Source organism: Corvus cornix, chromosome 1 (genome assembly GCF_000738735.6).
Source record: "Corvus cornix cornix isolate S_Up_H32 chromosome 1, ASM73873v5, whole genome shotgun sequence".
Taxonomy (NCBI): Eukaryota; Metazoa; Chordata; class Aves; order Passeriformes; family Corvidae; genus Corvus; species Corvus cornix.
Genome location: NC_046332.1, coordinates 98,918,002 through 98,943,046, shown reverse-complemented (window position 1 = coordinate 98,943,046; position 25,045 = coordinate 98,918,002). Strand labels below are relative to the sequence as shown.

The 25,045-nt window shown below is 41.8% G+C and overlaps 1 protein-coding gene across 2 annotated transcripts in view; it reads left to right on the top strand.

Moving 5' to 3' along the window:
- ARHGAP6 (Rho GTPase activating protein 6) overlaps positions 1-25,045 on the top strand; it is a 314,794-nt gene that overhangs the window by 146,759 nt on the left and 142,990 nt on the right. Inside the window, exon 1 of one of the 2 annotated variants that reach the window (XM_039550360.1) lies at positions 7,482-7,627. The exons of the other annotated variant lie outside the window; for it this stretch is intronic. Coding sequence (XP_039406294.1) covers positions 7,583-7,627 — 45 coding nt within the window. The 5' untranslated portion in view covers positions 7,482-7,582. Of the gene's footprint in view, positions 1-7,481; positions 7,628-25,045 lie in introns of those variants that run through there. 2 annotated transcript variants of the gene reach the window in all.

The following is a 25,045-nucleotide window of genomic DNA, read 5'->3' as shown; positions in this document are numbered from 1 at the left end:
GAGTAGAAATTTACTGCAGTGGAAAAAGCTGGTTTTCTGGGTTTCGAATATTTCACTTGCAACTCCTTGAATTTGCTTCTAATCAATCCAGGAAAACTATTCCTGAGTTACAAGCAGGCTGCATGGAGGCTCTGGGTTTATGACTGAGAAAAAATCCTCCTGGGCTGTCCTGCAGCCCAAGGCCTGGGACTGATTCAAGAGTGTGTGTCTTTGGTTAAGTCCATCGTGTGATCCAAACCCAGATCCAGTGATCCTGAAAATTCTCAGTTCCCATTACTAGTGTGGGCTGCCTGGCAGAACTGCTCTGCAGCAGCCTCCCTGGCTATAGGACAGGCTGCCTGCCAGGGCTTGGCACCGCCGGAGATGGCACGGCCCTGCAGCTTGTCAGTGCCAAGACCTCAGGGCTTCACAGGACTGTGGCAAATCCTAATTCCATAGTAATTCTCAGGCTGCCTTTCTGGCTTCCCAGGCTCCCTGCCCTGGAGTGGAGATCGACTGGGATGCCTCCCAGGGACTGTCACTCCAAGGACAGTTTGCATGAGCTCTCCCCCAGGGCTCAGAGAAAAGAGGAATTTGTGTCAGGCTCATTGCTAACCAAGCAGACTGCTTCATGATTTGTCTTCTTCTGGCTCCAAAAAAAAGTATAAGAATTCATAGTTCACAAAAACTTTGAAAATGTTGGCTTAAGACTCAATCGGATGAAAGTCAAATTTTGAAAAGCAAAGTTCCTTCTCAGCTGGAACACTAGCTTTTCAACCAGCCCCAGTGAGTACTAATACTGACTAATAGTTGAAATCCAGAAGAACACAAAGTCCGGCTGCTTACATGATCCCCAAATTATTGACGACTACAAAAACATGATGTTTGTAACCACTTCACATGTAGACTGAGATGTATTAAACAATGACTTCATTTGAAGAGGTTTGTTAACATTATGAATATTATTATTGTGGGTCAAAAGAGGCTTGGTCTTATTCCAGTCTTGAAATAAATACTTTTACACTGCAAAACTGGTTTATGAATTACAACATTAAATCAAAATGTACAGTAGTCACGTTACTTCTTGGGAGGTTTATTGTGTAGTTATTACTCCGCAGACTAAATGGATTTTAACAATCCCATACTATTCATGAAACAATTTTGAATAAACTTTTGGTTTGTGAAAGAGCCCTTCCTCCTCCTAAATTCTTGTCAAATATTCAGATGGTAAATTTAGATAGGAGCCCATACTTCTGACTGTTGTTGATAAGCATTCTTCTTTCTAGTCAGAGCAACCAGATCATGTATCTGTAGCTGACTCGTTTCAAGTTAGTGGTTTTAGATTTTTTTTTATGCAGCTGCAGTTTCTGTAAAAATCATATGTAATGAAAGAAAATTGTGTTTTTCTCCCTCTCCAGTTCTTGGAAAACATTTAAGGGAGAAGGATAAGTGCTAGTGAGAGCTCAGCCCAGTTTTACTTTCCAGTGAAGGTGAGTTGCAAGGAGATAAACAAGGAAGGAAATAAATGGAGATCTACCCACTCTCAGGAACTAGAAAAATCTTCCAGTGAATTGGTATTTTCCCAGATGTGTATAATTTACAGAGATGAGACTTCACTGAGATTTTTGGCTTGCATATGCTTAAGTCCCTTTAGCTGTTTTGATACTCTTAACCTGGAAGTTACACTTGCTTCTTTTTTCTTCCCCCTTATTTCCCCTGCCCCAGCCCTGGCATTCTTCCCCTTATTTTTATCTTGGTCGGTGTCAGCAAGTAAAAATAAACATTAAAAAAAATTAGACCTGAAACCCTGTCATTTATCTTCACATGAAACAGTGAGTGGTCCCATTTATTTAAACTGGAGCCTCTAAGGAGCGAAAAGTATGACAGGATAACTGGTAGCTTCTTCTGCAGCTTTAAAACCCAAAAGAATTCTAGTGACTCATGGGGTAAATGCTAATTTTTGTTGTAAAAATATTTTATACTATGTTTTAGGGTAGGTGTTTTGATCTACAAGTTAGTGGTTTGTAGTTTTAGTTTAAAGATATTCCAGTGAATTTTCACTGACGCTGGAAATAAAGACCATTGTGCCCATGTAAGGGATATAAAGTAATTTAACCTTTTTCTAAACCAAAAGTATTGTAAATTAAATTTCTTTGCCATGCTGCTGATAACTGATAGTGCAGTAATATGCACTATCACATGCAGGACATCATTGACCTACCAATTATATAGTATATCTATCTATAGATATATGGACTTATAAATTAAAAAGTGTAGTGATTTATCAGATGAAATAAATACGAATGTGATAGCTAGAATTAAATACCTGAGTGAGGTTCTGGTAGCACACCAGTGCTAACAAACTCCTGGATGCTTGCTAACATCTTTCACATTAGGAAAAGGTTTCCCTTGTGATTGCTCCATGAGTTGTCCATTTCTTATATCAAGTGCTTACCAGAAGAGGCGGTTTTGGCCCCGGGGCATGTTGTCTTGATTCTCACCTTTCCCTAAGGCTACGTTTGTTGCTGCTGCTCCTTCCCAGCGGATGCCCCATCCGGCAGCAGCAGCTCTGGCAGCTCCAGCTGACCACAGGCAGAGGGCATGGAGAAGAGAGGAGAGTCCTCCTCTAGATACTTACTGATTACATTCTTAAGAAAAGCTGTTCCTCCTGCCCCTCTGCACAGCACAGTTTGCATCTTTGAGTTGTAATCTGGAGTCCAGTTTGCCCTTGAGGGCTTCTTGGCACTGGGCTGTGCAGGAGCGTTTCGTAGGTGTGCACAAGGCGCAGTTCCTCTCAGCTTGCACCACCTTGTGCAAGCACAAGATAAATGTTTGCATCGAGGAAACACAGCGTGCTTTGTACCTCCCCCCCACGAATAAGGTACTCCTTCTCCACCAGTATGAGCAACACTTGGGCAACTCCTTGAGAGCAGTAACAGCGTCACACTCTTCTAAGGTATTGGATCTTGTATAAAGAGCTTTTGGACATCTAGGAAATTACAGTGATCAAGTTCTTTCCAAATAGGATTTCTTTCTGTCTAAGAAGATTTGTGTCATTGTAAAGAAGCATCTCCAGGAGTGAGATGGCACTTCATTCTTCATGGGCATTCATACTATTTCCCTAAGTTCTGTTACAAACTGGTGAGAAATTATCAGCATATTTTGATAGGTAGCAAATAAATAAAAGAAAAAAAAGTTCTGAACAAAAAATTTTTGCAGTACATTATCCCTAAATTCCGATTCCTTAGTTTCTAGGTTTTGTTTTTAGAGCTTTATGCACTTCATATATTTGTCTGTCATCTTTTCTCTCTATTCTTTTTGGGAAATAGACTTAAACTGTTACTTGTATCAACTGAATGAACATTTGGCCAGAATAAGAAAAGTCCTAATTCCCCAAGGAAGAAGTGTGCTGCCAGTATCACTCTCGGCTCTGGTTCAGCAGCCACAGAGGCAAGTCTTTTCCAGATGTGGAGTTAGCTCTGTATGGAAGCTGCACTCATGTACTATTACAAAGGTCAAGCAAAACAAGACCTTCATGCTTGCTTGAAGCTTTTTCACCTGAAGATATCGACTGTGTTTTCACCTGATAAGCATGGATTGTGTTTTCACCTGATAAGTATGGTAGCCACTGCTTTTCTGAATGCAATGAACCATATTAAGGACTTTTCTGAAAGTCAAGTGAGCTTTAATAGCTGGGCCCCCAGGTGGGCTTCCCCTCACTTAACTGCAGATGCCTGAAGGGCAGCCATCTGATCTAATTGTCACAGAGTCCCACTGCAGTGAAGAAGCACTTCAAATTATGTGCTCTAGTTTAGATGTCTACTTGGAGTGGCCTACATTGTCCACCAGATGTGTGGGTTTCTTCCTGTGGAATAGGGAAGCCTAGGGTGATAAGCTGAGATGGAGACTGTAGATGTTTACATTTTGGTGAGACAAATCCGTTACTGCAGTAAGGAACATGCTGGCTGCCCTCCCAAAATAGGATGCATTTGGAAACTTTTTCCTACCTCATCTGGTGTGACATCAGACAGCTTGAGTCACTAGCTCCAGGTGAAGTTCATGGCAGAGAATTAGAGAAGTCACTTCTCCCCAGTTTCATAATTGTGTGCTGTCTGCAACTGAATAGCTATTTTCCTTTGTTTATTAGCAATTACTGTTGAGGAAGCACTCAGTTCCTAGAGTAATAGTGGAAAAACAAAACCTGCCTTCATTAATGATCAGGTAGGTTAGATTCAATTACCTACTCATTTCCCAGCTGCTGTGTTGTAAGCAACTAAATTTTAGCTGAAGCGTTGTTCATTCTTCTTTTCTGTTGTCAATGACAAATGATAAACAGGAGAGGAGTGAAGGTTTTACTGTAATCTATGTTTGTAGGTGTAAAGCCCACATTACAGCTCCTTAAAGCTGTGTAAGGAACAACCACAATGGGAATCATGGAAAGCATGAATTGATTGAGTTGCCCCGGCATGAATATACAGGAAGTTAACTGTGATGCTTTGTATCGTCTCTTAAGAGAAGCTGACCTGGAAGATTTACACTTCCCAAAGTGAGCTGCATCTATTCCTTGGGTACACATTATCAGGTAAATAAAGGACGAAGGGAATTTGGAATGAACAGCAGGGAGGAATCATAAATGCATCTCAAGTGAATAAGGATAGAATGTGAAAGGGTAAAAGGTAATCAGAATGGCCAGAAAGATCTGTCTGTTAATCGTAGTTGCTAAGTGGTTTAAGAGAGGGACAGATAATTGCAGACAACTAAGTAGTACAGCTCAGTGGGTTCCTGTTCTTTGCAGACCAGGGTGGGCTCCAAACCCTGTGCAGCTTGAAATCAGAGACTCCTTGGCCACCATAAATACAGCGTAAGGGAGCTTTCTAATCACAGCCACAACAGCTTGTGTTCAAAATCCAGAAAGCTTTTGTTGAGGTCTGGCCTTTGAAAACACCTTCTGCAGTCAGCAATTAGTTTTAAATTCTGATACTAGGTATACAAAAATCTTGAACTCTACTATGAAATTTCTGATAGCTGCAACTTAAAAAAACATTTAAGATTTTATACATGAAGACACAAGAATCCTTTCTCCCTATTTTTTATACTGTGGGTCCAGAACAAAACTGAATCTAGTAAACCTGTGTTTTTCTGGGTTGATACCCCCAAACTGTAACTGCTTGCTCATAACTCTCCTTGTCATCATAAAAAGTTCAACTGCAGTTTAGTTATTGTGTATTCTTTATTTTTAATCTTAGCTGCACCAATGTAACAACCTGTTATTATTGCAAAGCACTTCCATGCATGCTCTTCGTCTGCCGCCAGTATCCTGCTCCCTACTAGACTCCAGAATTCTTTTGTGCCAGCTCTGACACTCATCTCCTCCCTCAGAGGGCTGATTCAGTCTGCTAAATGGAAAGAAAGCTGTGGGCTTCATTTGCGGTATTGGTTTGTGAGAAGCACGGGGGCAGAGGGAAGGGAGGTGGTGGCAAGCGTGTGGCTGGAAGAGGGGGATGAAGAGGGTTAATGGGAGGCAGACTCTTCCTTTGCAGTGACAATGAGTTTCTAGGCCAAACAAGTTTGACCTGCAAAATTTCACCTTTAGTCCTTCCCCTCTGTGGCTTCTCCCTCTAGGGCATTCTTTACCTTCCTGGCATTTTGGCTTTTTCCCTTCCCCTGAATTAGTCTGTTTTCTCAGAGTTTTGCATCTCTCCCTTTGCTGGTTTGCTTCTTCTCTACTTTCCAGTTAGGGTTTCTGCTCTCCTCCACACTATTCTTTTCACCTTGGGGTATTTATTAGAAACAACACCCCTGTTTTAATCCTTTTATGATGTTTAGCATTTTCTTTGCATTGGCTATGGTTAGAAGAAGCTGATGGTATAGAGCTTGAGGGTAGAAATCCTGCAAATCTCTTCCCATCTTGCTTACCTGCCTTCTGTGGTCAAACCTGCAGAGCAGACAAACAAACACTGGGAATCAGAGCATTTGATATATGTAGAGTTTCCAGTTGAAAACACCTCCTTGAAATAAAAAGCAGAAATTTAGAAGGGAAAACCAGGGACTCAGGGTTTTCTTTTACCCTTTTTTTCCCACCTGCCTGCCTGGAAATTCTGATGATTTGAAGTTTGATATACAAGGTTTCTTTCTCTTGGTGCTGCTTTCCAATACATGCTCTGCAATTGCTCAAGCATCTACCCTGTCTTGTTTTCCAGGAAGGAGAGTAGCACAGATTGTTCACCCAAGAGACAAAAATGGACTTTATTAGTAAATGCAGATACTGTGTTCTTTGTTCACGCCAAGTTGACTGTCCATGGGAACACTTAAAGATTATTTCCTCTGCAATGGGGATTAAGATCCATGGAAGATCCATAACTGGAAGCTTGTTGAGTACAGTACATCAGCATCAGAGCACATAAAAACTTTGGCTCAACTGATTTATCTTTCCAGGATGTCTTTTGTGTTATTGTACACATTTTTTTTTTTTCCCAAAATACCTTTCCTTTCCCCCTAAAGTATTGTGCTACCTCTGTTTTGAGCTAATGCGATGCACTAGTAGCATTTGCCTAGATTGTACGTCAGAAACAGTAAAGCTGATTGATTTCATATATGTCATGCACCACCAGAATAAGGCCACTTCCTAAGAGAACAACTGAGAGTAACTGGGAGGGGTTGCTGCCCTTACCAAGATTTGTGCAGAGAACTGAAAAATTATTAAAAAGGTGAAAGAGGGCCAGGAAGTCATGTAGCCTGGCCTAGGCTCTGCTGAGGCTTTGCTTAGCTGAGGGAGGTTCATACATTTTTAAACACTTCCATTGATGGAATAATCTCCCCAGGCAAGTCACACAGAAGTCACTACTAATTATATAATGCAGCAATGCAATTTTCCTTCAAAATTTGTTTGATCTTCTACAGTTTGTGTAAAGACACATTCATAAAATAACAAATAGGCTGTGACATAGCATTTCTCTTTTCAAAGCCTACGCATGAAGCCAGTCCACCCAAAGCACGCATAGTGAAAACATTAACAGGAAAGTTACGTTTTATTTGTCCGTCTCTCCTTCACCTTTAGATCCTCGCCTGCAGGACGAGGTTCCTCGTCCCCAGGCGCTGCCAGGGGCCGGCGCGATGTTTGCCCCGGGGCTGCGGGACGGGACGGCTGGAGCCGCCGCTCCCGGGCGGTCGGGGCTCGGGACAGCGCCTCCACGGGGCGCCTCGCCCGGCGGGCCCCGAGCCGCCGTCAGGGTCTGCCCGGGACGGCCAGAGCCGGGAACGGAGCCGCCCCTCCGGGCAGAGCTCGCAGGTGCGCCGGGCCGAGCGCCGCGGGGAGGCACCGGCGCTGGGCGGGAGAAGCGAAACCGCCGCCCCTCCGGGAGCCGCCTCCCCCCGCTGCCGCCCGGCGCTGCCCAGGGGCTGCCGGCTCCCGCGGCGGGGTGGGGACAGCCGGGGGCGGGCTGCGGGCGGGAGTTACGAGGAGGGGCGCCGGGGGCCGGAGGCTGCCGGGTGGGAGCCCAGCGCTGCGGCGGCCGCCGGACGGCAGGTCGGGGTTAGTGCCCGTGCCCAGCGCCACCGCCGCGCCTGCGGAGGGAGCGGCGCCGCCGCCCGCCCGTTCGCGCCCATGGGGGACTCGGTGTTCAGCGAGAGGCCGGCGCTGCGCTACGCGGTGAGTGCCGCGGCGGGAAGGGGCTGCGCGGGGCCGGGGCGCCCACGTGTGCCATGGGGTGGTGGGAGTGTTCGTCCCTCCGTCCGTCTGTCCGTGCGCACAGGCGCGGAGCCGCGGGTCAGGGGGAGGTGGCTGCCGTCCTGCCCCGGCGAGGACTCGATGCGCGCAGCCTGCAGGCACGGCGCCGAGCTGGAGGCTTTGCCCCGCTTTCCTACGTGGGAGTGCCGCGCTTTGCTGGAGATGACATAAAAATATATATTTTTAATTAATAAAAAAGGGGGCGATGTGGTGCCAGCCACGGGGCAGCCGGGCTGCAGCCGGGAGGAGCGGTGGCGGTGCCGCCCCTCCCCGGGGGTAGCGGGGCGCTCCGGCTTAGGGAGGCGCTCGGGGGATCCCGGGAGCCCCGTGTCCTGCCCCCGCTGGTCCCCTCTCTCGTCCGCGGGCTGGGGGTGAGCCCAGCACCGGGAGTGCTCTCGGTGGCTGGTTCCGGCACCGCTCCCGCCGCAGTTCAGATAATAACACCATACTTTATTTCATTTCCTTCACGAGAGCTGGTGCTGTTTAGAAGCCGCTGCACTTCCACCAGCCTTATTAGGAGCATTTTCTCGTTTGCTCTGGCGGGAAAAAAAAAAAAAAAAAAAAAAAGCCGCGTAAAAACAACCAGCTGCCTCCTCTCCTGAAGCCATAAATAAACTCCAGCACGAGTAATAGCATGCGAGGGCTGCTGCCGCTCTCGTTTGCACCCATGTCAGTGATGAATAATTTTATTGCTGTTGTTAAAGTTGTGTGGGAATTGTCAGTCAGAGCAGGCTTGCTTCACTGGTCCTGGGAGCACGGGTGCTGGATTGGTGGGATGTGTTGGTGGGTTTCTAAGTGTATCACTTACGGGATGCACTTCGATGTGCTTCTTTTTTCACTTGCTTCACTTTTGATTCCTTCAGTATTGGACATTAAATTAAACTTCTTTTTATACACCCTTTTTTTTTTTTAAACCTGTGAACAATTTGAAAGAGACAGCTTGGATTTTTTTGGGACGCAGGGTTTAAAGTCTGTCTCTACATATTTTTGTACCCACTCAACTGTAGGTGTTAGTGCATTCAGCTGCTGTAATAATACTAGAGTTTTTGGAGGTAATGGTAGGTCACCTAAATTAGTTAATAGAAGCGAATACCTTTGGTACTTTGTATGAGTAGCGATAGTGATTTCACCAGGAATCTAGTTATCATACACCAAATGAATTGGAACCACTTCTTTCAACAGGGTAATGGTGCCGTATTTCCATGCGTGGAGACCACTGCCAGTCACGTCACGTGCTAGCGCCATGAGACTTTTATTACTTCCTGTGATTGTGCTTGTCAGTCTTCCATTAACTACTAGTTGCAAACACATTATTGTTTCTGTCAGTTGGGTATCAGTCTGTTTTATGCCCAGAGCCAGCAGCAGGTAGTGCATTGAGTTCAGGACAGCAGGCGTGCAAGGGAAAAAGGATGGCCAGCCGTTTCAGGTGACCATTACCCCTTTTGCAAAACCCCTGGTGTTTCATTGCTGTATAGTGCAGCAAAGGGGAAATTGTGCACCTAAGAATGAAACTTCAAAGTATTTTTTACTATTTTAGGATATATTTCAATAATAAAGTAGCAACACATAGTTATATCATGGAGGTAAGTGACGTTTGTAGTTGATATTACTGATTTGCCTGGAGAATAGGGATCTGGATGCTGCATTGTCCATGCATAGGCTTAACGTGGAGTCTATGAAAAACCTAGATGAAAAGAAATGCTTGTTCGCTTGATGATAAGCTAAGACTGTAGAGCTTTCTTGTATTGGGACCTTAGTAATTCCTGCTTAAATGTAACATAGTACCATTCTCATTAAGTAATTGCATGGTGTAAATACAAATCAAGTTCTTGGATTGTTCTGATAACTGTGAAATAAAAATTATGCAGTGTTATAGCATTTAATAGCAATTAATTTATTGGCAGAAGAAATTATAGTGATTTCTGTGGTGAGCTTCTCTTCAGATTTTCAGAACTGATAATAAAAGTTTCGTGGTTTTCATAAAAGGAAGCATCTGCACTAGCATCTTTGTTCTGATCAGCAGTGTGCTTTTGAAGGAAGTCTCCCAGTCTTCCCCAGTTGTGTGCTTAGCTTCATGTCTCGGGGTAGTCAGAGCATGGGAAACAGCATTTTTTCGGGTGATGCTGAACTGGGGAATGTGCTCGTGGTGCTTCACAGAGCTTGGAGGGTATTTGAGCCTCAGGACCAAGCTAGAGTCAGCTAAACTTGGAAAATTCATGTTGTTTGGACGTTCGATCTGTTGTACCAGCCCCTGAGCTCTGCAATGTGCTACATCCAGTGCAACACAATAATGTAGCCATAAATCAACAGGGATGACACTGTGATTCTGAGCCTTCCTAGTGTATAAGCACAGCTTATACAAACACAGACTTAATATCTTAAGACTGTTATGTCAGTGGGTATGATCATATCACCTATAGCACAGTTGATCCTGTGTGTGTGTGTGTTAAGTGGGTGTGGGATGACTGATAATTATGTCACGGTTCCATTTTGAACTCAGCACTGGTGTTGACTTACCAAAACTCCAGTAGGCAAAGAGGTGATTTTAATAAGCTGAAACATTGTTTTCAGTGAAAAGTAAGTTAAAAGAAACCAGCCATTTGAAAATGAATAAAAATATATTATTAAAGGAGTAGGTGCAAAAAAAAAACCAACCAAACAAAAAACAACAACAACAACAAAAAAAAAAAAAAAAAACCAAAAAAAAACCAAAAACCAAACCCAAAAAACTCCACCAAACCAAAATGCAGATTGAGAGTTCTACTTGCACTGGATCACGGAAACAATTTTTTTTAAATGAAAACTTTCAGAAAGGTAAATAATATCTCATTCTTGATGTATGTTGCCTGGCCAAACTGTACCCTTTAATTTTTAGACGTGGGTTAGTTTTACCTGCCCACTAATCATCTGGCTGAATTACTCTGATTTACAAGCTCTTTTTGGTATCATGGTGTTTGTAACTGATACTAAGATGTCCAAATGTTCCAGGAATAGTTTTCACATAGTTTCATTAAAAAGAAATTGTCACCTTCCTGGCTTGGGACTTCTTCCTGTTTGTTGCTAAATTCCTCCTTCCCCTTCCCCCCCATCTTAGTAGCTTTATGGGGGAGCTAAAAAGCTGCTTCATATATTTTGGCTAAAACACCAGAAGGCAATATTGTACTTACTTTGAGATATCCATTGGTTACTTGAGATGCAGAGTTTTTTTTGTGTAACAGAAAGACTCAAAACAGCCTCAGTTGTTACCCAATCAACCGGCCCCTCAGTGGTTCAAAGCAGGAAACTTGGAGCATGATCTGGTTTGTATATAGCCATTTCAATCTTAGTGTAATATCTTTAATCTTGTTTTGTCTTGAAACATTTACCAGAAAGGATTTCCCTCAAGGGAAAGGACATTTTACCCTGATGCGGAAACTCTGGCTGCCTTTCACCAGGGAATATGAGAAAGTGGGGAGGAGCTGAGAGTTGGAAGTGGCTGCCATGACTTGAGGGGTACCTTGGGGAATTCGTCTGAAGAGACGATGTGACTCTTTCTTGGGGCCAAAACCAGAGTATTTTGGCATCCAGAGTGGAGGGGATGTGCGAGTCCCTGGACAACACAACTTTTGAGTTGGTATAAGCTTCTGAATTTATATTTATTTTCTGATAATGAAGTCACCTCAAATTCAGACACTGGAGGAGAGTATTTTGAGAAAAGAAGGGTTTTTTTCCCAGCCTCCAGCAGTGTTTGGGGCATTGTATTGTGTGTTTGCTCAGCCCGTGCCCAGCTGACCCCTTGCTGGGGTGATGGGCAGACTGGCTGCTCACTCTTTAGTGTCTTAAGGCCATCAGTCTGCATGGAAGGATGGAGAAAACAAAAGAAACAGTTTGCAAGGGAAACTGACACTAGTGAGTGAAACTTCTGCTTTCTGAAGGGAGTAAAAGGAAGATATTAGATATTTTCCTTTAATATTCCAGTTGTAGTTATGCTAACTGTACCTCATAACAATTAGGTATTAGAATAATTCAAGGTGGAGTAGCGAGATTGGTGGTGGCGCTGTAAAAGCGTAAGCTGGAATGGTAAAAATCTCCTTGTGAGGAGGACCCAAGCACTGACATCCTCTTGTGGGCTTGCTTGTGTTTTGCAAGAATCCACTTTTAAAGACAGTTGCTTGTGTTTCTGATTTCAGGACACATTGCTTCATGGCTTGAGCCTTCAGCCACTCACAGATTTTAACAACAAACTTGTATGCCGCAAGCAGACCACATTTGTTACCATAATTGTAGGAAATCCTGCAAGTAATTTATCTTACTGGCCTAGTAGGTGTGCTGCCTTCACCTAATTTGACTGGTTTCTCTCTCTTCCCGATGGGCTTGCCAGCAAGAAGCAGCATAGGAGCAGTCTGGCCCAGTGTGTATCCAGGTCAATCATAATGTATTTTTGTACTTAGGTTTGGTGAGATTAAGGACAGGCTGTGGGTTGGTGAGTGTGTTCCTGCCCACCAAAAAAACTTAAACATCTCTACTCCACAGAAGGTAGCTGCTTATTTTCTCCTATCCTGATTAACTCACAAGCAGAGTTAACTTGTTCAGGAAGTTTAGTTGCTCTGTAGGTGTTGTTTTCAAATTAGAAAGTTGTGAAGAAAACTATCAAATTCGCCAAATAAGCAAGCTACAGAGGAGGCAACTAGCAGTAGAGGAATGGTTAAATGTCAGATTTCTGGCATCTGATTCTTGGATTTTATTCATCAAGGACTTATGCTCACCTTATGCATGTTGGTTTTTTTGGAAGGAGGAATATGATTTCTGATGATTGTTGAGCCCAGTGCTTCATTCTTCATTTGGGTGAAATTCCCAGTGACAGTGGTGACTCTGCTTACACTTCTGCAACATTTGAAAGTACTTTTATTGCTAATCTCTAAAGAGCATATGTAAATATAGGAAGTGAGCACTCTTTGTCACTCAATATGAACACCAAGGCCAAGCTTTGATTTGGATTGATGGCATCTGAAGTGAGTCCAGCTGTTTTTTATCTGCTGTGCAAAGTGCCCATGAGTTGACACCAGAGAATCCAGGGAAGACAGGAAGCCAGGGGCTCATGTGTGTCACAGGATTTTAAAAAGTTACAGGAAGTAGATTTCCATTCTGATCAGGTTCTATTTTTTTACAGCTCTTGAACACTTGATGTATTCTGGGAGCTCTTCAATGACATGTGGATATGAATGTTCTTCCTCTCATGTGCAGGAGAAAGGGGGGACAAATGCAGGCTGAGTTGGGCAGGACGTGCTAGGTTAGGTGCAGAGCTACTCTGATGTGGTTTTATTAGTCTGCTCCCAGATACTGTGCAGGAATAGAAGTGGCCTAAAGTATGGAGAAAGTGGCCACCCTATGTATAGACAACAGGAGGTAAAGCTTCCCTTTATTCATTTTCTCTCTCTGTGTCTAGCATAATCTTTCCTGCAGAGCAATTACAGCTCTTGTAATAATACTTACAAAGATACTGTTTAATAATAAACTCCCACATGAGTGGAGCTTCAGGGTTTCTCTTCGGAAGGGCATACAATCATGAGGCTCAGATGTGGTGCTGTGCTTCTCCAGGAAGGTTTATGCTGATTCTGCTTCTCCAGGAGAAGATCGAATCGACCAGCACTAGTCGATTAGTCGACACCAGTCCTTTGCAAAGCTTCAGGATGAGGTTTTGGGTTCAGGTCTGCCTGAGCAGCAAGGTCATGTGTGGCTGAAGTCAGCAACCTGTGCTTGTAATGAAGGTTAGCCATGTAGATGAAGTGCAAGATGAGAATTTCAGTCTCTGTTATGTCCTTTTTTGGTTATTTTTGAGCAAGGCTCTTCTCTGGTCCTTTTAAATTTCTTTTTTCCCCTGTGGAAATACTTCTCTGCCTAAAAGAACCTGTGTGTGGAAACACATGCTAGCCTTTAGAGATTGTTTGGGTGTGAAGGTGGTGTGAATACAGAACTACCCTGAAGTAAAAATGTTGAACTTCACATAGTCAGTATTCCCCGCACAAGCTGATGGTTTGTATTTCAGTTCTGTTTCCCAAAAGATTTTTGAAATTTGCAGATGTGTCTTCACACTTCTTTCAGCCTGAAGAGTGAAGTAAATGGAAGATATTTAAGGTCACAGATATATTTAGATAGTTGGTTCTACTTTTATTTATCTTCAGTTGCAAATTGGTTACCTTTTATGTGCAAACGCCTGTGTGAGAACTGTGAAGAAGGAGATCTACTTACTTGAGAGATTTGTTTCTGTAGAGTTATACATAATAAAGTAGTTTTGCTGGCTACATCTCTTCAAAATTTCATATATATTTAGAATTTTAATCTCAAATGAAAGACACCTAAGACATACTCTGGTTTACATGTCATCATGTAAATAGTGATTTTTGAACATCTTCCATTTGTCTGCTAAGTACCTCTGTTGTTCACCAAGTCTATTTCTGTGCAAGGCATGTTTGCTACTCTTGTTCTAATGGAATACCTGTACCTGTGGCAGAAATACAGCTGAACTCTTAGTGACTTGGAAAAGATGTACTCGGAGTTCAAATTCCACACTACTGCTGCTTTTATGACATTTGAGAATATAGAAAGACATTTCACTCCATGCACTGCATGGAGTGAAATGTCTTTTTCTTGTCTAGGGAATAAAGGAGGTCTGCATGCATTGTATTGCTTACAAAAAGAATCTGACAGCCTTTCTGTAACATGCCTTGGCTGACAAGTCCACATGGTTCACATTAAGTTTCTCTAAAGGGGTGTCAAATCTTAGTGCTCCCTTGGGAGATACCTGGATGTTATCAGGCATGGCTGACTTAAAAAGAAAAATAAGTAATTTTTTTTTCTTTCTAATGCTTACTATTCTAAGTGTTATTGATAGCCCACATTTAAAAGGATTTTCTGAAAATCTCCTCTACTAAATCAAAAATGTTATGAATTGCTGATGGAAAATTGAATATTACAGCAGTACTTTAATAGACTGTATTTAGTGTTCATTTGTTAAGGACAACCTAAGTAAAGTTTGGGTTTTTCAGGCTGTGGTGCCCTCAGGTATGCAGAAAAAGTAAGTGCTGATCTTAACTACCTGCAGGATAGTCTGCTGTTATTTCATACTTGGATGCTTTACATTTTTGAAGCAGGTGATTGGAGCTGTGGAAATTATACTGCAGGCTGTTGATATTTCATCATACAATTGGATTGTTTACTTCAAAATAATATCTCATACTTTTGCGTGTTAGTTTATATGAATCTGATTGTTGGTCACTTTTGCTGCGGTGCCGTGAAGATAGATGATCCTATGATTTTATAGCTACTACTGTGCTGTGTAATTATATGTAGATTAGAGCCAGTCTTCACTGTTTCTGTTTACTGTAGATGATCAATTTCTTTGAAATCAAGCATCTTGAATAACTAAATATCCCTATAGCACCCAAACTTTGGCCTGAGTGTCTTAACAACTGCAAGTTTCAGGAGATTTCTTTTGATGTTGATAAAGGTAATAATAATTGCAAAGTTTTAAATATTTATAAAGTTAGTTGCATTGTTTGGGGTGTCAGATTTGATGCAGAGACCTAAATTTAAATGGTGTTTAATGATGACTATTTTTCCCTTTTTCCTGTTCGTTTGTAAAAGGTCCTGTTACGCTCATCTGTATGGGACTTGGCATATGGATTCAGTATCCTTGCTGGCTGAAATTCTCATTTGTGTGATTACTGTATTTTTTCCAGTCTGGTCCTATTAATAAATATCCCGAGGCTTTGTTTAAACACAAGCTGTGGAAAAGAATCTGAAGATCATTGTTTGATTAAGATTTATTTAAAACTTGGAAATGTATTTCTGCTTTCCAGGTGGGAGTTCTTAATGAGCACAGTATGTAGACCTATCTGTATGAAAATCAAACCAAACCCATAAGCAAATTGTGCTGGAAGAAAACTGTAGGTACTTGGAGCCTACTCCTGTTCTTGCTGAAATATGTCCCAGCTCTTGAAACAGATGTGGAGTCCAGCTTTGTGCAGAGGCCACACCCTCCATTTCCCTTGGCAAATTGTCTTGCATTCCAGCGACCCTCTGGACAAAACATCCTTTAATTGGTACTGTGGCCTTAAATGTTTATTTTTTTCTTCTGTGGTAAATTTTTCTTGTCCTGTATCACTGCAGGCTGTCATTAATATTTGCATACTGTTATTATGTATCCTTTAAATGTCAGCTTTTGTAGCTGCACATATTGAATGTTGGAAATATTCCCCATTTCTATGAAAGTTATCTTAAATAAAAGTGAGTGATTTATTTTACTGCAGAGTATGGCACTGAGGAACTTGTGGTAAAATGTCAGAGGGGTTTTCTTGTTTGCAAGCAGAGATCTCTATGAGTAATTGAGGAACCCCCTGATTAGCTGCTTGCTTCCTCTCCCAGATGCCTGTTTCTGTGGTCTCCCTTGTGCTTTTGTAGTCAAGTTCACAGCCTGTTCTGGCCTCTGAGCACAGCTGGACAAATGGTAGGAACAGGTAGCAGAAGAGGAAGTTCGTGGCTTGGCTTTTAACTGGAGGGTACATGTCATTCAGCAAGCTCTTTCAGGGTTGTAGCTGCTGAGTCTCTTACTTCTTCTGGTGTCTGCAGTGTCTTGCAAAAGTAGAGGAAGCAGCAATGACCAGGGAGTTTTGTTTCAACCCATGAGAAGCACATGTGAGCCTCAGGGGCTGCCCCTGCAGTGAGGGATGCCACATGTTCAGGTCTTGACATCAGGTATGTACCTCATTGATGGGTTTGCACTGGAGAGATGCACATGCACAGCATAGCTCTCAGCATCATTTGAGTGACAGGCAGCACATTCTAATACCTCTGTCCAGGTCAGGAGTAGGGGAGATGTTGACCCATGTCCCTGTAACCTCAAAAGCTGAATTGCCTGTGATGACTGTTGGAGGAGCACGGGAGATGACTGCAAACTGTGATGCAGAACTGTGAGCAGATGAAAATTGCATCCCTTGCTTCCAGTTGTACATGATGGACAGAAGCTTAAGTTTTTCAGGAGTAAAAACTACAGTGTCACGCAAGTACATGAGTCAATCCTGCTCTCAGCATGACCTGGCAGTTTTAGATATAAAGCCACTGGGCTTTCCAGAGGTAGTTCACAGTCCTTCTTTCAGCAGAAAGTGAGCTCCTGCTCCATTGTGATTCAGGACACACAGTTGTATCTTTTAGGGAAGGATCTTGCTGGTGCTTCATTCTGGGCTGCTTTGTTTCTTGTGGCTGAGTGAGGCTGCAGTTGGATGCTGTGGCTGGAAGGAATGAAGTTGCTAGTGATGAGCTTTGTTTTCAGAGTTTTTGAGGACTGTCAACATGAATTTCTCTATAAATATTTGTGGATTTTTTTATTTTTGCATATCTTATCCTGAAATGTATTTGTGCGGTCTGATTTAGATTGATGTAAATCTGAAAAAAGGCCACAGGAGAATGGATTAATTAAATGCAAATTTGTTAGTTTTCTTGCCCCTTACCTGTCTTCTTCCAGAATGCATCTGCATTTTAGTCAGGATTTTCCATGCATGAATGCACAGCCCATGTGAAGTAATATCGAATTCTGTATTTTAGGAATTTAAGATGAGAAAAACATTGCAAGAGGGCAGAATTAACCTCTGTCAGAATTACAGAGGAGAAAAAGGGTAAAAAGAGTAAACTGTGCAGTCCTCTGTACATTGTACATTACTCTGTCAAATGTTTTTGTTATTTTATTGTAACAAGGAGAGTTGCTTGCATTTATTTACAGAAGAGATGCTCTTGTCCTTATTGAATGCTGATCAGCTGATGATTTCCCTTCTGGCTAACTATATTTTTTTTTGGAAGACATTCTTCCTGCTGTGAATTGTCTAATGAACAATAGTTGTCCCAGTACAGGTGATTCATGGCTTTGGAAGTGGTCCTTGCAAATCTTTATTTACTGGTAGCATTGTAGTCTTGAAAGCACTCCTTGAGATGAGAAATCTGTGAGTCTCCAGTTATTGAGTCTTTCTGCATGGTTTTGGATGGCTTGTTGTCAGTGATGCTGAATCATGTATTTTACTTCCAGAGAGTATACATAATGGCTGGAGAGCATTTAAATCCTTCAGTACTAGAACAGCATTTCTGGCCATAAGTTAAAATTGCCAGAGTGCCTCCTAGTCTCTAAATTAGGCTGAACTCAAGACTGTGGCCCTTGCTGCAGTGGTATGACTTCAATTTTTCCAATACTGTGTGTCACACCGATTTGTATCATTTTTCATTTCTGCATTCCCATCATCCATTTAAAGTTATCTCCTTCAGTATTTGCATTGGTGCAGGCTTCCTCAAACCCAGGTAAGCAAGAACTATTTTTGTGCCCTTAAATATGTCATAGGGGCCTTTAGTCATCTTCTGTAAAGTGATGAGAAAAAATTACTTGGCTGATTGTCAAACGTATTGTCTTTCAGCAGCGTTGAGGTCTGTACAGCTCAATTTGAAAAGATGCCTTTACTAGGAGTCAGCCTTGTTCCTTTGGCCAGCTGAGGTCTCGGGCTGCGGCTTTTTTCTTTCTCATCTGGTGTTGCCAGATAATACCCAGTAGTTGTTGCTGTGCAGCAAAACTATTTTATGCTATTGCAACTCCTTTTTCTCAGCAAGACTGAAAAAGGTGAAGGGGACAGTATTTCTGTCCCTACCTTAAATAAAGAGTGACTGAAATGCACACAGGGAGAAAATCTGATGAGTTGCAAGCTGCTGGGTTGTTTTTTTTTTTTCCTTTCTCTTGAGCATAACCCCAAAGTATTTGACAAGAAATACTATTGCCAGGAAGTCCTTACAATTATCTGTGCCTGCAAATAGAGTGCCTGTTACTTTAGCTAGCATGTAATATTAAGCAGAGTTTACTTCTATCTTACTATATTTTGTACCAGTTGTTTAAATCACTTATCCTTTATGCAGAATTCATGCCTGAAATTCCAACTGAAGAAGTATCATTGAATTCCTTTCCTTTACTAACATGTTTCTGTTGATGATTTTTTATTTATTGCTTATTTTAAAGTTCTCTTAAATTCTCTCTTGCAAGAAAGTGAGAAAACAAACCATCATGAAATACTGATGCTCTATAGATCATGCACAACAATTTTTAATAAAAATGCTGTGCAGAGCACATTTATCAGCCTAACTCATTCTGTATGATTTCTGGTGGAACATTTACACTTTTTAATCAGCTTTCTACATCATTTGGTGTTAAAATAAATACAATACAATTGGCTATTAATAACTATTTACTTAAATGTGTGAGGCTTTGCAGATTAGAGTGTCCCTTTCACTAAAAGTCACAGGAAATAGCAAGGTTTTTCACGTCTTCCAAGTTATGTGTGTCATTTGGTAACACGCACTCTCCCAAGATAGGGTTGTTAGAGCTCAGATCTTCATGCTGTTGACATTTGTTAATTATATTTCCTTTAATTTTCCTGGTGGGATTTTACAAGGTGGGGCTTTGGTTTGAACCCTTCAAATTCAAATGAAGACCTTCAGCTGCAAAGATACAGAAGACTGATGTTAAAATGACTCTCTTCGTTTTTCCCCTTGTCTTGTATACATTGTCATTGTATCGTGTGTTAATATTGTGTGTTTGAGACACTTGTAGGTTTGATCTCTTATCTAACACTGTTCCTCTCCTAAGGGTGCAAGACCAGGCTAAGTCAAGGTTTCATTTTACATTGACGAATGTTTTCTTTACAGTATATATTACTGAAGTTTTCTGAAGTGCTGCAGCTCTGCTCCTGAGGTCTGGTGTAAAACAAACTTCAAAACTGAAAGCAGATTTCAGTCATTGCTTCTGAAAATCCCAGCAGTTGCATGGCTGTTTGACAAGGGGTGAGGATGGTTTCAGAGTTTATGAAGTCAAATTTTTATAAACTGACAAGAGCAGAGTTTGTACATAGCTTGTTCTGTAAAGTGCTTAATGCATTTTGGTGCATTTAGAAGTAATGATGTGTAATAGTGTGTGTACGTATGTCCTTGGTTTTCACAAATAACCTTGTTATGTTCTTGGTGATTCATCTCACTGTTTTCTCTCATGAAGCTTTTTTTCCCACTAATGGTAATACTACTCAGTTTTCTGTTACCTGAGTAGAATTTCTATTTATCTATTAAGGATGCAAAAGCAAGGGGGGAAAGGGGAGGTCACACTTATTCTGGGAAAAGTTTCTGCAGTTAATGGAGTTACCATGAGGAATTAATGTCTTGCTGTTTTGCCTAAACTGGCCTCTAGCTATCTTTGTGGATCCCTTTTAAAGCAAGCTTGAATGCAAATTTAACAGGGTGATTGGAGCAAAGCAACAATAAATACTCTGACTCATCACAGTGCATATTTAGGTATTTAGAGAGAGATTTAACTCTAAGTGAAGTTTCTCAATCTGGCTCCAAATAAGCAGATAAAGAAACAGACCTTTTGATTCCATTCATCAGGCAAATGAGGTTGCTTTTATATGAGCTTTCTTCTATTATCCTCAAGGTTTGCCTGCTTGATGCAGAAGTGGGTAAATGAATGGCTCTGTATTCCCTGTCACCCATTATAATTATGTCTTATGATGCAGATTCTTTGCATTTGAGAGTCCTTTCTGTCCATGTTGTGCCACACACGGTTCAGATGATCCCGGCCTTACGAGTGGTGCTTTCAGCCTCAGTGGTGGTTATAAATAAGCAAATATAGTGAAGACTGAAGGTCAGGGCTGTGCTGACCTGCTCAGAGCTACAGGAGTGCTCACATTTGTTTCAAACAAGAGAAGTAATGTGGTGTTTGAGTGGGCATTGTAGATGCAGGCCTACTGATGGTGTGGCTGGATATCTTCCTGAGCTCCATTCCTGCTGGCAGCAGGCAGTTGCAGTGAGACCACTGCCCCTTCAGACAGCATACACCAGTGCTTGGTTCGTGCTCTGTCTGAGTAATACTTTAAAAGAATTCCTTGTATAGAAACAGTGTTGACACTCAAAAAAGGGCTGAAAAAATACCCCTCTCCTCTGGTGCTCAGTGAATCCTGAGTCTTGTCAGCTACTTACCGATTTCTTGGTTTTCATTAGTCCTGGGGGTTGATAGCTCGCTCAGACTTCAGCTGCAGCTTTTGTTTGCTCGCTGAAGCATCAGCATCACTGAAGAGCAGCACTTGAGACTGAGTTACACATTCATATAAACAGCCCTGCTGACATACCCGTGTAAGTAAATGCATAACCATCATTTTAGCGAGGAGCAATGCTCAAAAGATGTTTCTTTGGGGAAAAAAGATCCTTGTAATCAGAAGCTTTTCTGCTTTCTATCTTTCTCTTTCGTATGTACATTGCAATGTATTCGTTGTGTATGTTTTTGTATACCGTTCTTGTATGTCTGCTGGAAGTATTCACTTCAGATTATCCACAAGATTACCCAATCACCACATCACAGTTGGTCTTTAATGAATGCCATTGGCATCGAGGGCCACCACACTGGAGGAGTGAGCAAGTCTTGCTGCTTGGCCTCCTGAGGTTGTAACAAAGCTTGTCCACACTTACTAGAAGATGCTTAAGCAACCTTGCCAAAACTAAGTTCAGTTATCCATTTAAAAACGCTTCCTTTATGAGTACAGTCATTTCTTGTATCTTGTAAAACAGAGCAGCGTTCCATGTTCTGATGAAAGCTTAGATTTGCTGTTCTAAGGCCTAATTGAGAGTACGGACTGTTGTGGTATTTTCAGTGTTGATATTATTGAAGCCTCACCTGTGAGTTTTGCACAATTACTTCTCAGAAATCCTTTCCCTTAAAAATCTTCTCTTTACAGTGTTAGCTTTCGTCAAATAAAAAGAAGGAAGAAAAAGAGTTGAGATTCTGACAGCAGCAGAAATAATTGTGTTAGTTATGCAAATGAACAGTATGCCAACTTGGAGAAAAATATAAGGGCGCAGATACATGTTTTGACAAAGCAGAGGTGAACTTGCAGTAATTATACTGATGCACTTTTACCTGTAGCTGTGCTTGCAGGAGGGTGCCTCTTCTGCAGCACCTAGGCTGGATCTGAGGCATAAAAATAATTAATCCAGAAGTTTCTCAGGTCATATATTAGTTCTGATAGCCTGCTTTCTGGTGCCTTCTTTTGATGCTCATGTGCTTTTTCTCTGCTTCAGGATCAAAACTGTGTCTGCAGTTTGGCCTTATTCTGGGGGGAGTATATGATGATCCTGCCTTTTAGTTACAGATTTCTTATATTTGTCGGGAATGTTTGGTAGTTTCCTGGCTCACTTACACTTTTCATAGGTTTATATGTATGTAACTTAAATGTATTTAAATTACTTTCTAAATGACCTTTGAAACATGTGCTTCTAGTCTTAGTAAATCTCTGTAGCTTTGAGCATCAAGGAAAATGGGGGAAAAAAAGACAAAGAAAGAATAGCTTTTCTGGAGCTCCCTTAAACATGTGTATGCCCCCCTCCCCCATTGCTTTGATACACATCTTCCTCCCATTTATAGTAGGTTTAGATTGTTTTTAGATTGTCCACTTTACTCTGTTTCCTGGAGACTCATACAATTTAGCACTGCAGAGGGACTGGAGGAAATGATCTCTAGACTGACTCTATTAATTATTGTTCTCCTGAGAACTGCTTCTTCTTCAAAGAGAATGGCAATAGCAAAGAGATAAAAAGCAGTCTGGAAACAAGCTAGTGCAATTATTACTTACGTGTCTGGCAAATTAGGGGACTGATCCTTTTCCTGAAAGTTTCAAAGAAGCATATTTGTTCTGTTTTAATGTTACTTTTTATAAGAAAGTCAGTCTTTGAGCTTGTAACTCTTCATAATTGTGTGAAACTGGAAAGTGATTTCTTGGGAAGGAAAATACTTGAAAAGTTAGCAAAATTTGCCTTGGCCAATATCTCGGAATGTAAGACATGGGGGACCTCCTGGGCTGTGGATCCCTGCCCCTTACTGTTGCACACAGCTATGTGTAATCTCTTAGATAAACACAGCAGGGTCTGTGTCTCAGAAGTTGGATGTTTTTTTCAGTTCACTCCTTCAGCTGAAGGGCTCTTCCAGAGCCCTGTGACCAACTTTTCATATTGACTTAAATTTATTCTTGGGGCAGTGTGAGCATATGAGTTTTTAGTTGAGACTGCACTTTTGCTGGCCTGCTGTTTATTCAAGTTTTCCTCCCTTCATTTTGTTTTGCCTGTGGAAGGGATGCTGGCACTGCTGTGAGGGACACCCTTATGCTGTGTTTCTGCATAGAAGCTATCCTCTGCATTTGTTGCTTTCTTCAGGGATGAACTTCACACACAGTGGGGAAAAAATGTGAGAGCAGAGTGACAGGAGCTCATTTCATGGCCTGAAGTCAAAGGGAAAATGTCCTCTGTCATGATCCCTTCCTCACCCCAACTATAAATGGAGCCCAAGCTTAACAGCTGACATCAACATTGCAGTGTTCTTCATTTAGATGAATACCGCCCTTGGCAACCTTTTCTGCTCATGGCTTTACTTTTTTCCTTTTATTTCCCATCCTTCAAATAGTTGCCTTAATCAACATTATTCTGCAGTTCCTTAGTAAGGAAGAAGCATCCTCTCAGAGACTGAGTTCTGCTGCCTCTGCAGGTGGAGGAGAAGAGGGAAGCTGAGGACATACCTCATCTTTCTCACTCTGCTGGAGTTTCTCTTGAAGTATGTTGGTTAATGGTGCTTGGTTTTGAGGACAGAAGAGGGGAGAGGTGGTGTTGGGAGATAGCAAACTGAAGATAATGGGGAATGAAAAGGAAGGAAAACTGCAAAGTACCGATGAGAGATAGAAGGGCATAGATGAGGTGACCCTGCTGCTGTTATGTCTGGCAACCAGCCCACAGCCCAAGCACTGATCCCTTGCAGTTGCTGCAGCCCCCTGCCCTTCTGCCCGTGTCTGTGGCATGGCCCAGGGGTATAAAAACTCTGGCACTTGGAGTAGAAACTGTGGAAGGAGGTCCTAGATGTGTTCCTGCCACATTAAACCACAGTAGGTGAAGCAGATGCTCATTACAGTGGGGAAACCCTCTGCTCATACAAACAGATTCCTTTTGTTTGCACCACTACTCCTGTGACAGTAACTCACTTTTGTATGGATAACTTAATTTGGAGGAAACCTCCGTCTTCCACATTTCACTGTCAGTGATTACAGATACATTGTCAATGGGAAAAACACACATCTGCCTGGAACTTATATAGGTATTTGACAAAGATGACCTCACCAACTTAAAAGAAATAATGTGAACTTTTTCAGTCCTCTTCCTGAGTAATTCACTTCAGTGGTACTATTCTTTCTGTTTAGCCAAACTTTTGAAAACAGAAAATATAAGACAAAAAAGTCAGAACAGTACATACTCCTTAAAGAGTATCTACTGTGAGCCTATTTATTTTTAAATTCATGTTGGCTTTTTCCCTCTCTCACGTGGCTACACGGAAGATTTAAGATCGTTATCTTTGTGCTAAGCAGTGGCCCTTTGTGCAGGGTTACCAGGGATACATCGCATTTTCTGGGGGAAATGTAATCCATACTTGTAAAATTTTATGGATTACATTACATTAAGTAAAGGTGTTTTTTTGCTTGTTGTGAATCTGAATGGGGTAAAGGATGAACAGATCTATGTATGCCTCATTGTTTGAAGTGTAAGCATGCCAGCTCTCTCCTACGTAATTTTCCCCCAGGGCTGTAAAGTTTTAGTAGCACTTAGCAAAATGTTAAAAGGAAATATATGCCAGTATGATTTTAAGGACAGCATAAGGCATTTGGAAGTGGTGACTCATGCAGAGTGTTAATAAATACAACTGCACTCAAGTACTTAAAGCTGCCTTTGTTACACTACAAAGGTGAGAGGTGCTTCTGAAATGCCAAAATAAGAATAAATTGTCTTCAAACTTGTCCATCTGTAAACATATGTCTAATAATGATAGAAATCTTCTGTTAGGTCAGATTGGCTAATTTTCTCTATTTTTTGATAGAAGGGATCCACAAACTTAAGACGTTTTAGAAACCGTGGCAAAGTTTATGAATTTTTAAATTTTTCTGTCATTTGGAGTACTTTAAAAATGGATTCTGAGTAAATTTTTAATGAAATATACAACACTGTTAGTTGTGCTTCCCAGCCTGTTACACAGTGCCAGAATGGCCTGGGGGTGGTGAGAGGGTAATCCCAGTTGCTGGTTGCCTGGAAGGCCTCCTGGTTGATGGGGTGGACAAGTGCACAGGTCTCTTCTCCTTGTCTGCTTTACCTTATGTGGGCAGGTTTGAGATGTGAGGTGCAGTGAGATGGCATTAGGGGTCTGCTCTAGATGCCAAGTTCAGCTTTTGTGGAGAAGTCTACGTTGCTAGAGAAGGAAATGCTACT